This window comes from Chanodichthys erythropterus, chromosome 9 (assembly GCF_024489055.1).
Source record: "Chanodichthys erythropterus isolate Z2021 chromosome 9, ASM2448905v1, whole genome shotgun sequence".
NCBI lineage: Eukaryota > Metazoa > Chordata > Actinopteri > Cypriniformes > Xenocyprididae > Chanodichthys > Chanodichthys erythropterus.
The window spans coordinates 16,782,727-16,800,181 of NC_090229.1; the positions used below are offsets into that span (position 1 = coordinate 16,782,727).

The 17,455-nt window shown below is 37.5% G+C and overlaps 1 protein-coding gene across 1 annotated transcript; it reads right to left on the reverse strand.

The window, feature by feature from the left end:
- Positions 1-3,487: 3,487 nt before the first annotated feature.
- Positions 3,488-17,065, reverse strand: ptk6a (PTK6 protein tyrosine kinase 6a). The gene is given in 9 exon segments (XM_067394800.1): positions 3,488-4,349; positions 4,437-4,590; positions 4,678-4,859; positions 6,495-6,653; positions 7,070-7,238; positions 11,083-11,249; positions 11,529-11,650; positions 12,661-13,052; positions 13,054-17,065. Coding segments are annotated over 9 exon segments (1,686 nt in total). The 5' UTR covers positions 13,171-17,065; the 3' UTR covers positions 3,488-4,125.
- Between the last annotated feature and the right edge of the window lie 390 nt (positions 17,066-17,455).

Genomic DNA, 17,455 nt, shown 5'->3' on the forward strand with positions numbered 1-17,455 from the left:
AGGATGACCAAATGCTACTTTAGCCTAAAGTGCCTTTAGCCACATTAACCCAGCTTTTGCTAACGTTTGGCAAGGAATGAACAAACATTATTCCAGTAAGATTAATCGTTCGTTCAAAGTTATGTGGGCTTTAATAATATTCTCAACGTAAGCACGACGTTAGCGTTTGTGAAATGATAAAGTGGACTGTTCTTAACGTTCCTGTAACCAAGAAAAAACGTTTTTTAAAACAAGTAGACGTTTTGATAGTTCAGAGAACATATAGAAATAATTCTTAACTTGAACGTTGAAAGTTGCTATTTGGGTCATATGGATTCCATATAGCCTTTCACCTATAATAATATTTCAGTGCCGCACACTTTCCACACTGACAAGAGCTAAAAACAGTCTCAGTCTGTCTCTGGAATCTCCCAGCGATCCGCCCTTCAAGGTTACCCTGTACAAAGGTGAACACGTGCACACAGAAAAGTTTGTGTACAGATATGTTCTTGGAAGTGTTTCAAGCTTGCTTCGCTGTTCCCAGAGTGTTTAGAAACAGGAAGAGGGTTTCCAGTTAGCATGCTTAGCATTCCCAAATGTCATTCTGTTTATTATTTCAGCCTTTTTTTATTATTATTCTAAACATTTCTGTTTATTGCTAACACTGTGTTTATTCTGATAACAGGATATGACGTTGGTCCTCTATTATTTTATACATGTTTGCTTACTACCATTGTTGTTACCTTCATGAATTAACGCTCGTTTCACGTGTGGGCAAAATATCACCACCTAATAGTAGTACTAGACTGACCCAGCCTCAAGAAGCCCTAAACAGAACCAGAGTGTTTGCTTTGTAAATATTACTTCAACACAACATAATAGAACACCACAGCCTACATGGTCAAGATATCCAAATGCAGTCATTTCAGTTTACTTAGCTAATCGGTTAAATCAACTGGAATTTGTGGGCATATTTTTCCCCACCTTTTTATGGGCAGTATTGTTATCTCAAAGGTTCTTTTTTTAACTCTTGTATCTCTAACTTTATTCTGCATTTTTTTAAACTTTTTTTCTGGTTTTCAAACATCTGACATTACTATGGCTATAGCTGCAGTTTTCGTGGAGAACAGGACTCTTGTGGTATTTGTGCCACTCAAATTGAACTAAACTCAGCAGAAACATGTTAAAATGTACTATATATCAATGTATGATTACAGTCTTTTGCAGTAGACTTAAAATAAATGGCACAATACACAATATGCAATGGTATTTCAACACTCACTCACTCACTCAAAGCTGAGTTGAAAACTGAAAAGCAGGTGAATTAGTATATAAGGCCGACAGTCCTTAATATATTTGTCTCTTTTCTTAGCCCTGCCACTGAAATCTGAATTATTGGGTGTCAGATTGCAGAGTACAAGAGGTGTCCAAATTCCATCAGGGAAACCAGTCATCATGCTAATGTGACCTTCCTGAACATCCTGTCATTTTTCCGATTAGACTGACCAGGCAATTCCAGAGTGTTCTAAATTCTATTTCTGCTAACCACGCACCCGCAACATGCACACGTTATGGCGACACTCGTGTTACTGAGTTTAAATGTTTCAGCAGCATGTGTGTGTATGTGACCCATTTCTAACCTATGGATGTCACACAGTCAAATCATTTTTTCTTTTTTTCATGAAGTGAACAACCCTCATTCTGTCTGGTTATATTTAATTAATGATAACTACTCGTGAACTACTTGTGAACAGGCAACACTGTACCAACTAAAACTGCAGTGGAAAGTTTTCAGAGATTGTGAAATGACCTGCATCCACAGGAACTGGCCAGAATCGGATGTTGCGTTTATTTCTCGTTTTTAAGAGCTTGTCTGCAACAGAGAGATTTAAATGGTTCATATTATGAGAAATCAAATCTTCCTTGATTTCATTGTACCATGAAAACATACTATAACTTCCAAAACTCACAAGTCCCTCTCTGTCACCAGTGTTGGGAAAAGTTCATTTTAAATGTGTTACTCCCCCTCAAAAAAGTAACTAATTTAGTTACTTTTTCTGGAAAGTATTGCGTTAGGTTACCTTTGCGTTACTTTGTCTCACCTTGGCTGGTCTTGCGTGTTAATAAAAAAAAACGTTGTTTTTGACAAATGTAAAGGCTCTTTCACACCGCAAGTGAAATGAATAAGCCTTAGGCTGAAAGAAATGCAAATTCATGCCTGTACAGTAGAGAACGCAGCTCATTAAACTGCGCTGCCATTCTGGATTGCAGAAGAACAGGACACAGGAGAAGAAAGTTCAACACTCGTATGTGATGCTTGTCTAAAGTCAGTTTTGCTAATGTAATTTTGACATTGGTTAGTAAAGTGAGATTATTCCTTTTAATTATACAAATGCTTCAATAAAGGTTCTAAAGAGGATCTTTTCTTCGACTGAGAAACCAAAGACTGTTACTGAGTTTTTGAAATGAGCGCATGCATAAGAACAACCCCCCTCCTTCACAGCTCATTTCGAGGGAAAGCCTCCCAAAACTCATGCACGAGTATTGGAACACGAGTGTTTACCACCGGCATTCGCTGTGTCGTGTTCGTGGATTCATTATGTCGGACTCACCGCAGGTAACTCATAATCTGCAGTTGTTTCTCCTGTCTCCTGACAAAAACATTGCATGCGGCGCCTGTAGAGAGTGGAAAGTTACTGGAGCGCGCAGCCGTGCAGGTCTCTCACAAGGAACATCATGTCAGTGATTGACAAGCCAGAGGGCCAATCGTTTATGCGATGATCGCGTAAACGATTGGCTGATGTTTTTAAGGCCCTACCTCGTGCACAGATGATGTATAATAATATTATTGCTTTCAGTGCACCTAATAAATAGTCTTTTATCAGTTAGTAAAGACAGTTTCAAGTAATATTGCAAAAATGTATAAAACAAAACATCCTCTGTAGCACCTTTAAAATGTTTACAAATTTATAAAACTGATAAGAAATCAGGTAAAAACAAGCAGCAACCTCCCCCAGTTTCTCTTGAAGCCAATTTGGAAGTGACTTAAACTGTGATTCATTGACTGGCCGCTAGGGACAGGCTCCAAAAGAGAGCAGAATCTCATTGAGCCCCATGTTAAAATGCCCAACTTTACAGCAGAAAAAAACATGTTTACAGCCTGGATCAAATTGTGGTTTTGGTCTATACAGCTAATTTTGCCCTTCATGACAACTCTAAGGGGGGTGAATTTTTTATAACTCATCCGTTTAAGGGCGTGGTCATTCGAATCAGTGGTTTGCCGCTGTGGTGCGACCTCAGTGAATCCTCATGATTTGCCCCCAGGGGTGAACCATTGAAATTTTGAAACGTTATGACATAATGAAGCTTCGTTTACCGAAATCACGTCACTTTGGCAGTTTGATACGTGCTCCGACCCACTGATTCGAAACAATAGATTTATAAAGGTTTTGAAGCTTCATAAATGCAGTGTTTCAAAAGCATCCAACACTAATTTAAAGTATATTAATTATTGCAGGTTTGCGTAATATTCTGACATTGCATTTGAGTTTTTATTCATTTTGAGGAATTCTGAATCTGTTTTTGTGCAAGTGAAGTAATGCATGCTCACATTTAGTCTAGAAATACAATAACCTTCATGTTTACACAGCGCACACAACGCTGCACCTTACTCCCGATTTCATGGGGACAGGAGAGTCAATACATGGGAAAACAAACTTATAAAGTAAATAAAAGTAAAAAAAGATATTTTGTTGAGAATTTTAAAAGTAATGTATTACTTTACTAGTTACTTGAAGAAGTAATCTGATTACGTAACTTGTAATGTGTTACTCCCAATACTGCTTGTCACAAGTCCATCTGATCCATTCTGAAATTCCCCATCTGGATGGGAAATAAGCATCAAGGTAGTAGAAAAATAATCTTCAGTATGAACTGGTATTGTCTATGTAGATTTGAGGAAAGGCTTGATTAAATTAAATGTGAATAATTCCACATGAAATTAGAAAATAAGCACACAAAAACTTAAAAGTGCATGAATACTGTAAAAAGAGGCAAATCAATGGGTGAAAGGTGTTTAGAAATCAGGAGTGATGCATGAAAATGGATGCTGGCACAGTCCCACTCCTTTGCCTTTGCATGGTACTGTTAACTGATGCCTCCTGCTGGATCTGATGTGCCATAGCTGCTCTCAGTGTTGCTATCAAGCAAGTTCTCCAGGAGATTTTTAAGTTCACTGAAATCTGGTCTTTCACCAGCTGAGTTTCTCCAACACATCAGCATTATGTCATAGATGTGCGATGGGCACTTATTGGGCACAGGCATTCTGTATCCTGACGAGATTAGATTGTATACCTCTTGATTTGAGAAAGCTGTAAAAATATACACAGAAAAAAAGATGTTACTCTAACCTTGCTCAGATTTGCATGAACAAGAAGATACATAAGTGGTATACATACCTGGATATGGGATTCCACCATATGTGAACATTTCATATAGGAGGACTCCAAATGACCAAACATCAGATTTGTTGGAGAACCTTCCATGGCTGATGGCTTCAGGAGCACACCATTTATATGGTATCTTTTGATCTACAGATGAGTAAATTGGCTCCTGTAAAACAAAAGCCCCGTGTATATTAAAAGCACATTTTAAGAATAAATATCAGATGTTTTTGATTAACTAGAAGGTAGTTCTCACCTTGATGATTCGAGCTAGGCCAAAGTCGGCTACTTTACAGATGTAGTTGGGTCCCACTAGAACATTTCGGGCTGCCAGGTCTCTGTGGATACTGTTCTGCTCCTCAAGGTATGCCATCCCATCAGCCACCTGGCTCGCCATTTCTGTTAGTGCGGGAGCTTCCAGTTCCTGCCCCTCCTCACCTATGAAGGGAAAATTAAAGGAATCGTCGTGTCTGTCTGCTTCAGGAATTTGGACAAGACTCACTCTCAGGAAAGGTGTGTATATATTAGTGTGCAGTGTTGGGGGAAGTTTACTCTTGAAAAATAATTACAATATTGCGTTACTCCCTAAAAATGTAACTAATTGCATTACTTGGTTTTTATTTAAAGTAATACTTTACTTTACTAGTAATACATTACTTTTGCATTACTTTACCTCACCTGGACTGGACTGCCTGTTTGTTTGTTTGTTTTAATAACAAAAAAAAATTATATTTTCAAATGTAAAGGCGCTTTTACGCCAAAAGTGATATGAATAAGCCTCACCCAGGTGAAAAAAAATGTACATTTCTATAATAAACTTAAAGTGCTCTATTTTCGTGCACTAATTTTGAATTTAATATTCTAAAAATTCAACTGTGCTATTTTGAGACAGCATGAAATATGAACTAAAATGTGCTTTTAATGTATTATCTGTATTTAAAAAATTTATTTAGATACTACTTATAGTACATTGGAACCCATAGTGTACTAAAAGTGGTAGCTAAATATATTTTAATACTTTATTTTAAATACAGAGATAGTATATTAAAAGCACATTTTAGTTCATATTTCATGCGGTCTCAAAATAGCACAGTTGAGTACATTCACATGTTCTTAAGAAGTACTAAAGAAGAATTTTTAGTATATTAAGTACAAAATTAGTGTGCGGAAATAGAGCACTTTCAGTATATAAGTGTACTTTTTTTTCACCTTGGCAGACTGAAATGCAAATGCAAATTCACGCCTGTACAGTAGAGGGCACAGCTCAACTCATTTTACATCACAGGAGGAGAAGAAAGTTTAACACTTCAGCAATAAAAACAAAAAATGAAACACAAATTTGATGTTTAACTAAAGCAATTTTTACTTATTAGTATGGTTGAGTTGGATCATCGGAGCAAAGACATTGGTTAATAAAGTGAGATTAAATAAAGTATATTTGTGTAATTGAACATATTTGAATATTGCAGGTTTGCGTAAATATTCTGACTTTGACAGTTTTTAATAATTGAGGAATACGGAATCTGTTTTTGTGCAAGTGAGATGAGTAAATGCATGTTCACATTTAGTGTACAACTACAATAACCATCTTGTTTACACAGTACACAACGCAGGAGAGCTACCAGTCAAAACATAGGGGGAAAAGAAAGTAACAAGATATTTTCTAAATTTTAAAATAATGTGTTACTTTACTAGTTACTTGAAAATGCGTTACACCCCCCTCTCCAACACTGCGTGTGTGTGATCATTTTAAGTCGCAATAAGCCGTTTGTGAAGAAATGAGATTGACCCTTTTCACATTTACAATTTTTGTATTTCCGTTTGCTCTAAAAGCAAAAGAAAAAATCTGTGATAGCATTTCCACAACTTTCCAAAAGAGGGAAAAAACAGAGGGATTGATTTCAGCAGTCAGAAGAGAAAGATGTCAAATTTGCCATCAATCCCTAAGCTGTTGCATATAATTCCATTATAAGCAAAAACAATCTGTAATTTTTCATTAAACATGATCTCAGCTTTAAAATCATTTACTTTTATTATAACAATAATTAAATTGAGAGTGAAAGAGATTTTGACCTCGGAGGAAATTGAGCAGGTTGCCTTTTTCCATAAGCTCAGTTATGATGTAGAAAGGGGTGGAGCTTGTGCAGACGGCAAAGAGTGTGATGAGATGTCTGTGCCGGAGCTTTTTTAATATTTGAGTCTCCATCAGGAACTCCCTGTGGCTGAGAGACTCTAGAGGAGAAGGAGAAACAGTAGAGCACATCAGATGATAAACATCAGTAGTGGATGATAGTATTTAATAATACATCTGTCAAAATATGGAATTTTCTCCTTCAGAGGAAATTGTTTTACTTGACAGACAGACATAAGCCATAAGTTTTAGAATTGTTCTTCGTGAGTTCTAGGTGTGCTGCTAACTCTACTGGCAACTTTATGAGGGCAGTAGCCTGTTATCTCATTCCTCCAGTTCTCACAGTCATAGAACAAGAAACACTGCATTTCTCGCATTCACACAGTACCAGGAACAGAAAACATCAACTTAAATAGGCAAAGAGGAAGCAGTCCATTCCAGTTAAAATATCCACAAGGTGTATTCCCTCATTTAGCTTTAAAATGTGTTACTTTTTTATTTACTCTACATGCCCTACCATTGCTTTTGAGGATTTTGATGGCAACATTGACCATTCCTTTCCATTTTCCACGGTAAACATCAGCAAAGTATCCTTTACCGAGCTCCTCTTCCAGAGTAAACTCTTCCTTAGGTAACTCCCAATCATCTACTGTTTCATGGGAAAGATCCTGTGGTTTTGGTACTGGCTGTTAGCAAAACAGAGAGAAACGAGAAGCTGTTAGCAAAACAATGAGGAGAAGTACACAGTAATACAAACAAATGCGTTTTGTTACATTTACATATTGTATATTCAGTGTGTGGTTATCTAAAATCAATCTCATATACAGGAATCACTGTATACAGTATATAGGCAGGACATATGTGAAGTATCAGGTGTTGGAAACTCAAGGAGACTTGAAGGGTTAGTTCACCCAAAAATGAAAATTCTGTCATTTATTACTTACCCTCATGCCGTTCCACACCCGTAAGACCTTTGTTTATCTTCGGAACGCAAATTAAGATATTTTAGTTGAAATCCGATAGCTCCATGAGGCCTCCATAGGGAGCAATGGACACTTCCTCTCTCAAGATCCATAAAGATACTAAAAACATATTTAAATCGGTTCATGTGAGTACAGTGGTTCAATATTAATATTATAAAGCGACGAGAATATTTTTGGAGAGCCAAAAAACAAAAAAACAAAATAATGACTTATTTAGTGATGGCTGATTTCAAAACAATGCTTCAGGAAGCTTCGGAGCATAAATGACTCAGTGTGTCGAATCATGATTCAGATTGCGTGTCAAACTGCCAACGGCTGAAATCACCTGACTTTGGCGCTCCGAACAGCAGATTCGACACACTGATTCATCTGTGCTCCGATGCTTCCTGAAGCATTGTTTTGAAATCGGCCATCACTAAATAAGTCGTTATTTTGTTATTTTTGGCACTCCAAAAATATTCTTGTCACTTTATAATATTAATATTGAACCACTGTACTCACATGAACAGATTTAAATATGTTTTTAGTACCTTTATGGATCTTGAGAGAGGAAGTGTCATTGCTCCCTATGGAGGCCTCACGGAGCCATCGTATTTCAACTAAAATATCTTAATTTGTGTTCTGAAGATTAATGAAGGTCTTACAAGTGTGGAACGGCATGAGGGTTAGTAATAAATGACAGAAATTTCATTTTTGGGTGTACTAACCCTTTGAGTGTATCTTTAGCAGGATTCTTTATTAAGAACTTGCTGTTTGGTCACTGCAGTCATCAAGTCCCGCTTAAGGCCCTGTTTCCACCTGGCATTACATTTTGGTCGATCAGAGCACAAGTGGTTGACCCTAAATAGGTATAAACGGGGTGTAAAACGTTTTGAGCTTGTCCACTTTCGACCACTTCCAGAGATAGTCGAAAACGCATTCGACCGGATTGCTTTCGTAGTGGAAATGCTCATATGGTCCAATGTGTTCGAACAGCCACTAAAGACCACCTACTTTCCTACCACTGACCTAACACAAACATTATGGGAAGTACATTTTGATTTAAACTTTGTTGGCTGAAGACCCAAATTTGGTTTGAAGACAAAAAACATACCAAGCATAATGTTCTCTCACCATTCTAACACACACTCACAGGGCCTTGGGGGCAGTGCTTGGAGAAAAAGACAAAGCACCTGGGAGACGACCTTAATAGGTTGTTTGCAATCACGTGGTTCTGGTGAGGCGCGAAATTCCGTTGGAGGGCAAGCAGTGAAAATTGGAATGGAAGAGATGGGGAAAAGTCCTTTCTTTGCTGGTTTAGAAAGGTATAAACAGAAAATCACAACATATGTTGGACGCGATCCTTATGCTATGAAAAGGAGCGACTTTTCCGCTGAATTAAAAGACTTTCCTGCCATCGAGGAGACAGATATAGAGGATGTGAAGCTGCCGTCACGCCGCGTTCAGTTCTAGTCTGGGTTTGTTTATAAATATAAATATAAATATCTATATCTAAATATAGATATAAATATCGCGCTGCCTTTCTACTAGTGAAGTTAGAGCAGTATTTGATTTTCTGTCGTGATTGTGAAAAATGTCGCCATTGTAGGTAATTTATGCTGAATCGAGAATTGTAATAGGAACTCACGATATCGTTCAAAAAAAAAAAAAAAAAGGACGATAATACAATTTTCGCCTTAAAAAGGTGAGGGAAGACGACTAGCAAAGGTAATAATGTCACTAAATAAACCCACTGCCTTTCACTCAAAATAATCACATACTTTGCTGAGTTTTGTATTTGTTTTTTGTGTAATAATTAACATTATGTTTTAGAGTATGATCACTCGGCTTGTGAATGCTTATAACTTGCACACAGCCACTTCAAAACTGTTCACGAGCTTCTATGGGTTTGATTTTGGTTGTCATTGGTTGAAATAAATATAAAAATACAGCGTGTCTGTGTCCTGAACGTGACCCGATTCTCCTCCGTGGTCATATGGGAAAATGAATATTTACAAAAACAACATTAAAACTAGTTACATTTACACGCTTCCAACAAATAAATAGATCGACTTCTGTCAGCTTGTTGAACACATTTATTTTATTTGGACATTTTCTACCATACGATGGCTGATCGAAGCAGCAGCGCGTGACACTGTTTTCATGGTAACCAGATCAACATTGTGAACAGAATACTACAAAACTGAAGTGAAAATACCAAATTATAATGAAATTGGATACAATCTTCTCCTCCCTGCAAACGATAGCATGAATGTAAATATTTAACAAAGTCAAAAAGGTAAGCAAGTATCCATATTCATTTACGTTAAGTATCAGCAGACGCAAAACGCTATAAAAGGCGACAACTTTTAAAATTAAAAAAACGAAATAATTTATAAAAAACGGTTTAAGTTATGTAAACGATATAAACACCGTCTGGGTTCTCGATTTTATCGATATGAGCAACCATAAATGACGCAAAACATGCGAATTTTGAGTTTTTGATAGGATTCCTATATAGAAACATCACTCCCTGCCCTCCAGACTCATTCGCGCTGCTGCTGTGACGTCATGTGCAAACAACCTATTAAAGCATGCAAATTAAGTATTCGGATATAGGAACCCACCCCAGACTCTAGAGTTTCACCAATCCTAATCCAATCAGCATAACTATTCCAAGAATGGGACAGGGGCACCAAGAGCCATTGAAGACAAAAGGTGAGAGTCTTAGTAATCTGGCTCATTTGACTTACAATATAGAAAACAGGAACTGGCAGAAACCTCTTGCTACAAACTCTGCTTAAGAAAATCCTTTGTGTGGTGATATTATCTTTACCTTAAAGGGTTAGTTCACCAAAAATGAAGTTTCTGTCATTAATTACCCTCAAGTCGTTCCAAACTCGTAAGACCTTCATTCATCTTCAGAACACAAATTAAGACATTTTTGATAAAATCTGAGAGCTTCCTGACCTCCCTATACACAGCAACGTCATAACCACATTCAAGGTCCAGAAAGGTAGTGAAGACACCGTTAAAATAGTCAACGTGACTGCAGCGGATCAACCTTAATGCTATGAATCACAGGACTACTTTTTGTGCATCAAAACAAAACTAATGAAAAAACTAATTCAACAAAAAAGTATCATATCAAAGATGTTTTTTGTGTGTGTGTTAGTTCTGTTACTATCTTAGTTCCTCTTAAATAGCACATTTCATGAATCTGATGCTTGTTTCATATAGATGCCAAAGAGAGCTAGGACAGCCGTGGATATCAAGGCTTTCAATGAATGGCCTAAATGTCCTCACAAAAACCTATCAACGACTTCAGAAGATTTGGAATTTACTGCTCTAGTTGTGCGGCTCACTTTTATAATACTTTTTTTTTGTCATTTTGAAACTTCAGGTGCCACAGCCAAAAGTGTAGCCAGATATTATTCAAAAATTCACCTTTTGGAGAATACTGAAGGAATAAAGTCATACAGATTTGAAATGGCAGGTTAATAATAACAGAATTGTTACATGAATGACTTTCTGCATTTTACTTTTCTTTTTTGTTTCTTTCTCTCACCCGTGTGCAGGGTCGTGTGAGACGGGTACCAGACCTCAGGGAATTCCTCCTGTAGTGCTCCACCAGATTCTCCAGGCTCTGAAACATTTGACTCTGCTCCAGATAGAAACTTCCATTCTGATTCTGATGGACCTTAATGTGTTTCACTTCCCTGTCACTGTTTACCACTGGCAGAATGACACAGAGAGAAAGGATTCAGATAGGTGAGGAGCAACGATTAGATATTTTCTGGCATGAATATTTTAAAAGAAAACAGAGAGAAATGCTTGCACTTTCAGCAAGTTTATATATGACTGGACTGACTACATTTCTTAGATTAATTTACTACTATGTCATTAGTTATGCCCTGTTACTTGTAAAGACTAATAGCATAGGCAGAACCTGATGTAAAATGCAGTTTGAGTTTTAAATCAAGTTCAACACACACAACAATCACTCTGACGTACCTGATAATACACACCCTATGTGATCCTTTTCACTGTGGCGCAACAGGAAAGCACCTACTCCATTCTCGGGAGCCATAAGCAAATTCTGGGTCTCAAAACGGTTCAGTGTCCCAAAATACCAACTAAAGAAGAACACAATGTTTCAAATCACATGCATATGAACCAGAGTTTGGACTGCATTTGTCTTGGATGCATAGCCTAATAAATGCGACAATAATAATTTGACTATTTGCAGTCTGTTTCGATTTTCCGCCATGGAAAAAAAGAAAACAAAGACTTTTTTAATCTCACAATTTTTTCTTGTAGACCCTAATTGCGATTTTTTTTTATTTTTTTTTAATTCTGAGTTTTTTCCCTCAGAACTGCACGTTTATATCTCACAAGTCAGACTTTAAAACTCGCAAATTCCAGTTTTTGTCTCAGTTCTGAGAACAAAAGTCAATTGTGAGCAATTATGACCTTTTTTCTCGCAATTCCGAGTTTATAACTCGCAAATCTGACTCCCCCACCCCACCCCCACAATTCCGAGTTTAGATATAAACTGCAATATATAAAGTCGGAATTTCGAGAAATAAAGTCGGAATTGCGACGCATTAACTCAGAACCAGAACTGTGAGATAAAAAGTTGCAATTACCTTTTTCATTTTTGATATTCCTTGGCGGAAACAAACTTTCATAGTTTCCTCTCAACAGTGTGAGAAAAAGAGTAGGAATAGGAGTTGAGCTCGAACTGAGTGATTACAGAACAAGCTGTTGCTTCCGTTCCTCTCTACGTTAGGCTACTAACGTTACTCCAGACCGGAGTTTCGAGCTAGTGTGAGTGGCTTAATTTTCAGTGGCTTTTTCGTTGGAAATAAGAGTTACTCAATATTTACAAATTAATAATTTATGTAGGCTTTCATGTAGCTACATATATATTATATGACTAGGCAACATATGTGATTTTTTTTCGCTGTAATAATGATAATAATTAATATTATTTATTAATTTATAATATTATTATTATTAGGCCTACTTCTTTGATATTGTCATTCTTGACCAATGAAGCTTTCACAGTTCTCTGGTCCTGTCCGCGCTCAGAGTTCTTGACTCACGCTTTTCTGTACTATAGAAAATATTGTAGTCTACTTACGGTTGCTCTTTCACAGTTTGCCTTCTCGCCAGGAAATTCTGAGGAACGACGCCCTTTGCTGTCACCGATCCGTTTCTGTCCAGTTTAACGGCTGTCCACCAGTCACCCTCGCGCTTGCAGATTCGGAACTGCTCTCCCTCCTGGAAGGACAGCTCCTCGTCCGCGCGAGCCTGGAAGGGCCACAGCGCAGTGTATATCTCACCTTCGGGCTCAGACGCGGATGAACTTGGCGGAATTTGTGTCTGAAGTTTGGTGGTGTTTGCATTTTTTTCAGCTTCAGTCTTAGACGACGTGAAAAGTCTCGCACAAAACGCCCCCAAACCTGGGCACGAACAGCACCCGTTCTTGTACATTTCATTTGAATATGAATCTATGACTGCAAAAGGTTCCGGAATGATGAGACGTGGAAGCTGAGTCCTCCACCGTCAAGTGTCTAAACTCGAGTGAGAGAGCTGGGAGGAGCACAGACAGTTTGTGTCTCACAACAAAAGCCGCCAACCTGGACAGCATGACAGCGCTTGTACTCAAGAATGCTGAGAGTTTTGAGACACGACCAGACAGGTACGAAACTCCTCACAGAGCTACACAGCAAACGATTCAAATCCAGTGCTGTGCTCTGCAGGCTACATTTCCTACATTAAGCAAAATGTTCTTTGAACATTGGCTTAAACAACAGACTAAGCCACGAAAAAGACATTTATTAAGGTATATTGATTTTGTTTCAAAAGCCAAAATGACATTGACTGTAATCATACAATACACCTGCTTATTTATGCCACTGACTTTGTTACATCTCTACTGATTCCTCTAAAAGCTCAATTTAGGACAAGAAAATAGTGATCATGCCATTGAAAGAAAGGCAGACTACAGTGATTTCAGTTCACAGATTTTATTCAGACAGCTCTGGAGAAAAGAGCAACTCAGGTTGCAGGTGCTTTCTCTGACCACACAGCGATGACACCACACCGAAAATTTTAAAATGTCTTAGAATGAGTCTTTCGGAAAAGTGATATGTAAAAGGCAGGAAAATCACCCACCTGTGCTTTTAAATTTTTTTTCTTCTTTTTTTTTTTTCTTTTCTTTTTTTTTTACATTAAACAAACAGAAATGAATTTTACCTGCCATATTGTCCATCTTTTAGGCGCTTCACATATATTTATATATATATTTATGTTTATCAACACTTTTCTAAAGAATTCAAATATTCAGCCACATGTACTGGATTCACTTTTAAATCACAATAAATATATATAAAAAAACAAACTAAACACATACGTAGCAAATCCAATATAATTGGGTTGATATTGGAGAGAGGGAGGACTCGTCAGCCAAGACGTACAGACCTGGTTAAAAAAGAAACACAGATGCAAAGGGTTCCTGAGGTTTGCATGTTCCCCGTACATAAGAACAGTGTAAGGGGAATGGCTTTCCGACTCACTGAGAGGCTTCTGACTGAGGTCAAAGAGCACAGGTCAGTTGGTTTATGAGCTGGGTGGATCTACCCCGTCCCAAACATGATGCCCCTATTCTATATTCCCAATAAAACATTTAAAAAATGACATGACATCAAGAGTTTTGTCTTTTGCTTTTTCTCTAGAACAAGCATAAATCACTAAGGGAACTACTGTAAGGGGGCATTTTACTCCCACATTTGTGGAGAAGAATGTTAGTGGTGCCCTTTGAGCTGATGATAAGTCCCTCCTCTCTCTCTCGTCCTCGGCATCTACCATCAGTAGTGACAACCACGTCTAAAGGCCCTTACACAGATGTTTTGCACTGGATGTCTGACAAAGGAAGAAACTAAAGCATAGCTAGTAACTCAATAATCATACTTCATTTTCTTAAAAAAAATTTTTTTTTTTTGCATGGATCATAGCAATAACTTATGAGAAAATAAATATACTGAAATTTACGCACAAAAGTGTGCAAAGGCCTTTACTGTGGTTTAAGTTCAGCATGTCCTTCAGTGTTCCCCTCCATTCTGATTTGATTTAAAGTAAAAAGCACATTGTGGGGTCACGACAGGACAAGAGGTGGGGCTTTACTAGGACAAACAAAACCAACAACAACAAAAATAAAAGCAACAACAGAAAAGAAAAAAAATCTTAAATTCTGTACATGTAAACATCACACACTTCCACTGAGTCAAAAAACCAGAAAGAAATCATACAAAGCTTCACATTGGTACAAAGAGAAACTGAGCTTCAGTTTCTAGTAAGTACAGGAGTAAAAACAAATAAAATACCATAATCATAATAATATTACAAAGCACCACAAAATTAAAATATATCACAGGCAATGGTTGTTACCACATTTGATTTGATTTTAGCTGCACAGTTTAAAAAAATAAAAACTTGTAGCTTTTCTTTTCTTTCACGTGTCTTGTGTTCACCAACCTCAGATGTCCAGAGAGCTTCCAAAAACATCAATTATGAACAAAAAAGGTACAAAACAAGGAAAAAAATCATAATAATTGGGCAAACAAAGATCAATAGCCTGATACAACTTTTGGACTCTCAATTCACATATATTTTTATGTTGTCACCATATTAATTAGAATAAGCCCAAAAACATCTCTTCTGCTCACATTTTTCTGCGTGGAGTAAAGGGAACAGATAATTACAATGCAGAGCAAATAAACACAGAACATTATGGCTTGAGAATGATCAGCTGCATTTCAGAATTTAGGATCATATAGGTGGTTTTAAGGCTCCATCACATAAGCATTTGACCCATTTTTGTGTATACATTTTCCTTTGCGGATTGTAAAGTGCTACCAATTTTATAATTCATAAAGTGTAACATCTGAATATAAATTAACGTTCCTGCACATATTTAATCTGTTCATCAATGAATCTATTTGAAAGAGTAACAAGTAAGAGGTAATAAACAGGCCTTCAGCCACGTATCAAAACTAAGTTGTTGGATGCAACTTAGATCTTTTTTCTCTTCAAAATTTGTGATTTGGATGTCATATTCAGTCACGTCGAGACCAATTTGAGATGCGTGTTTTACATTTGGAATGTTGAGACTCGCAACACCGATTCCCTTCAGACTGCCAGTGTCGTGCAACCTTTTGTAAAGTAACAAAAAGATACTTATGGAATAAAAAAGTAATACAAAACAACAAATAAAGCAAAAAATGGAACGTTAAGACAGATAATTAAAAATGTGTTTGCAGCTAAATAGAGGACAATGCTCTTGTTCCACATAATCATGTTGCAGAGTGAGGACACGGTTCAAGCTATGGCTACGAGACTTGAAACTTGAAGGCCCTGTATTGTCACCACTCTACTAAAGGCTAGAGAGTCAGAGTGAGATCTCACACACCGCTATGCTGTTTTACGAGGGATCAAGTCACAATTGTTCAGGATTGTCTTTTGCTTTTTTTTAATACAGTTTTTTTAACGATGGCATTTGTGAACACGAGAAAATGCAGGCAGGAGGAAGAGCGAGGCTGGTGTCAGAGAGGAATCGCATCGTCAATGTTCTACGTACCACTTGGTTCCTGTGGATGATGCTACCTTAGTCCACCAATCACTGCCTCTCAAGCTCTCGGCTGTTGTTGACAGAAAGGAAATGATGTCATCATCGTTTCCCTTCTGCTGATATTAGGTCCTTTCTCTCAAACTCACTGTGCATATACAGTATGTGTGCCAATAGGATGTCCCTCTGTTTTGATTGGTCCCCGTGAAGATGAAAGTGTCTCAAGTCATGAGGTTAGAAAAAAAGAGCAGCATTCACAACTTAACAGAATGTGTTTGCAACGCAGTGCAGCGTGGGAAATGCAGTCTTTGTCCCTTTCTTTTTTACCTAATTAAGTCCATTAACGGCCCTCCTGTCTGGGAGGGTTGATGTCGCCCGTGTGTTCCTGTGAGACATTTTCCTACAGTGCATTAATGTGCTGAGGATGGAGGTTTGCCAAGGCAACCGAGCGTGTAGGAAAGGGTTTGAAGCGTTCCACTCATCACAGCTTCATTTGCATAAAGTCCAACATTCCCAGCCAATAGAATTTCAGCATCTTCTTTTTTTTGCGCTCACCAATCATGGTTTCTTTTAGTAGACTTTTATGTGTGCATGTGTAAGCTGGGATGAAAATTCTTATATATGAGAGGAATATATATATATGTACAAAGGACATCTGTTAAAGTGATTATGATTGAAAATGATACATTTTCAGACACTGACACACTATAACGATTATCATCTACATTGCACCTTCTCCCCAAACCTCATTAGCATTGAACGGATAAAAGAGATTTTTATAAAAACCCTTTTCTCTTGAATCTGTTCTGTATCTAAAATGGCTAAATCTGGAGCAAAGCTGCTGCATGGATATGTTTATGGTAACAAAAGAATTTAAAGGTTTAGTTCACTCAAAAATGAAATTTCTGTCATTAATTATTCACCCTCATGTCATTCCACACCTTTAAGACCTTCGTTCATCTTCAGAACACAAATGAAGATATTTTTGATGAAATCCGAGAGTTTTTTTTTTTAATCTCCCATAGAAAGCAACGAAACTACCACATTCAAGGTCCAGAAAAGTAGTAAAGACATTTTTAACAGTCAACGTGACTACAGTGGTTCAACCTTAATGTCATGAGAGTGACGAAAATATTTTTTGTGCGCAAAAACAAAACAAAAATAATGACTATATTCAACAAATTTCTCTCTACCCTGTCATTCTCCTATGCAGTTTACGTTGAAGACACATTGCAGAGATTCCGTGTCCTAAGTCAGAACGCCGACTCTGTTTTGGCCGGCTTTGTGTCAGCATCACATTCATGTGTCG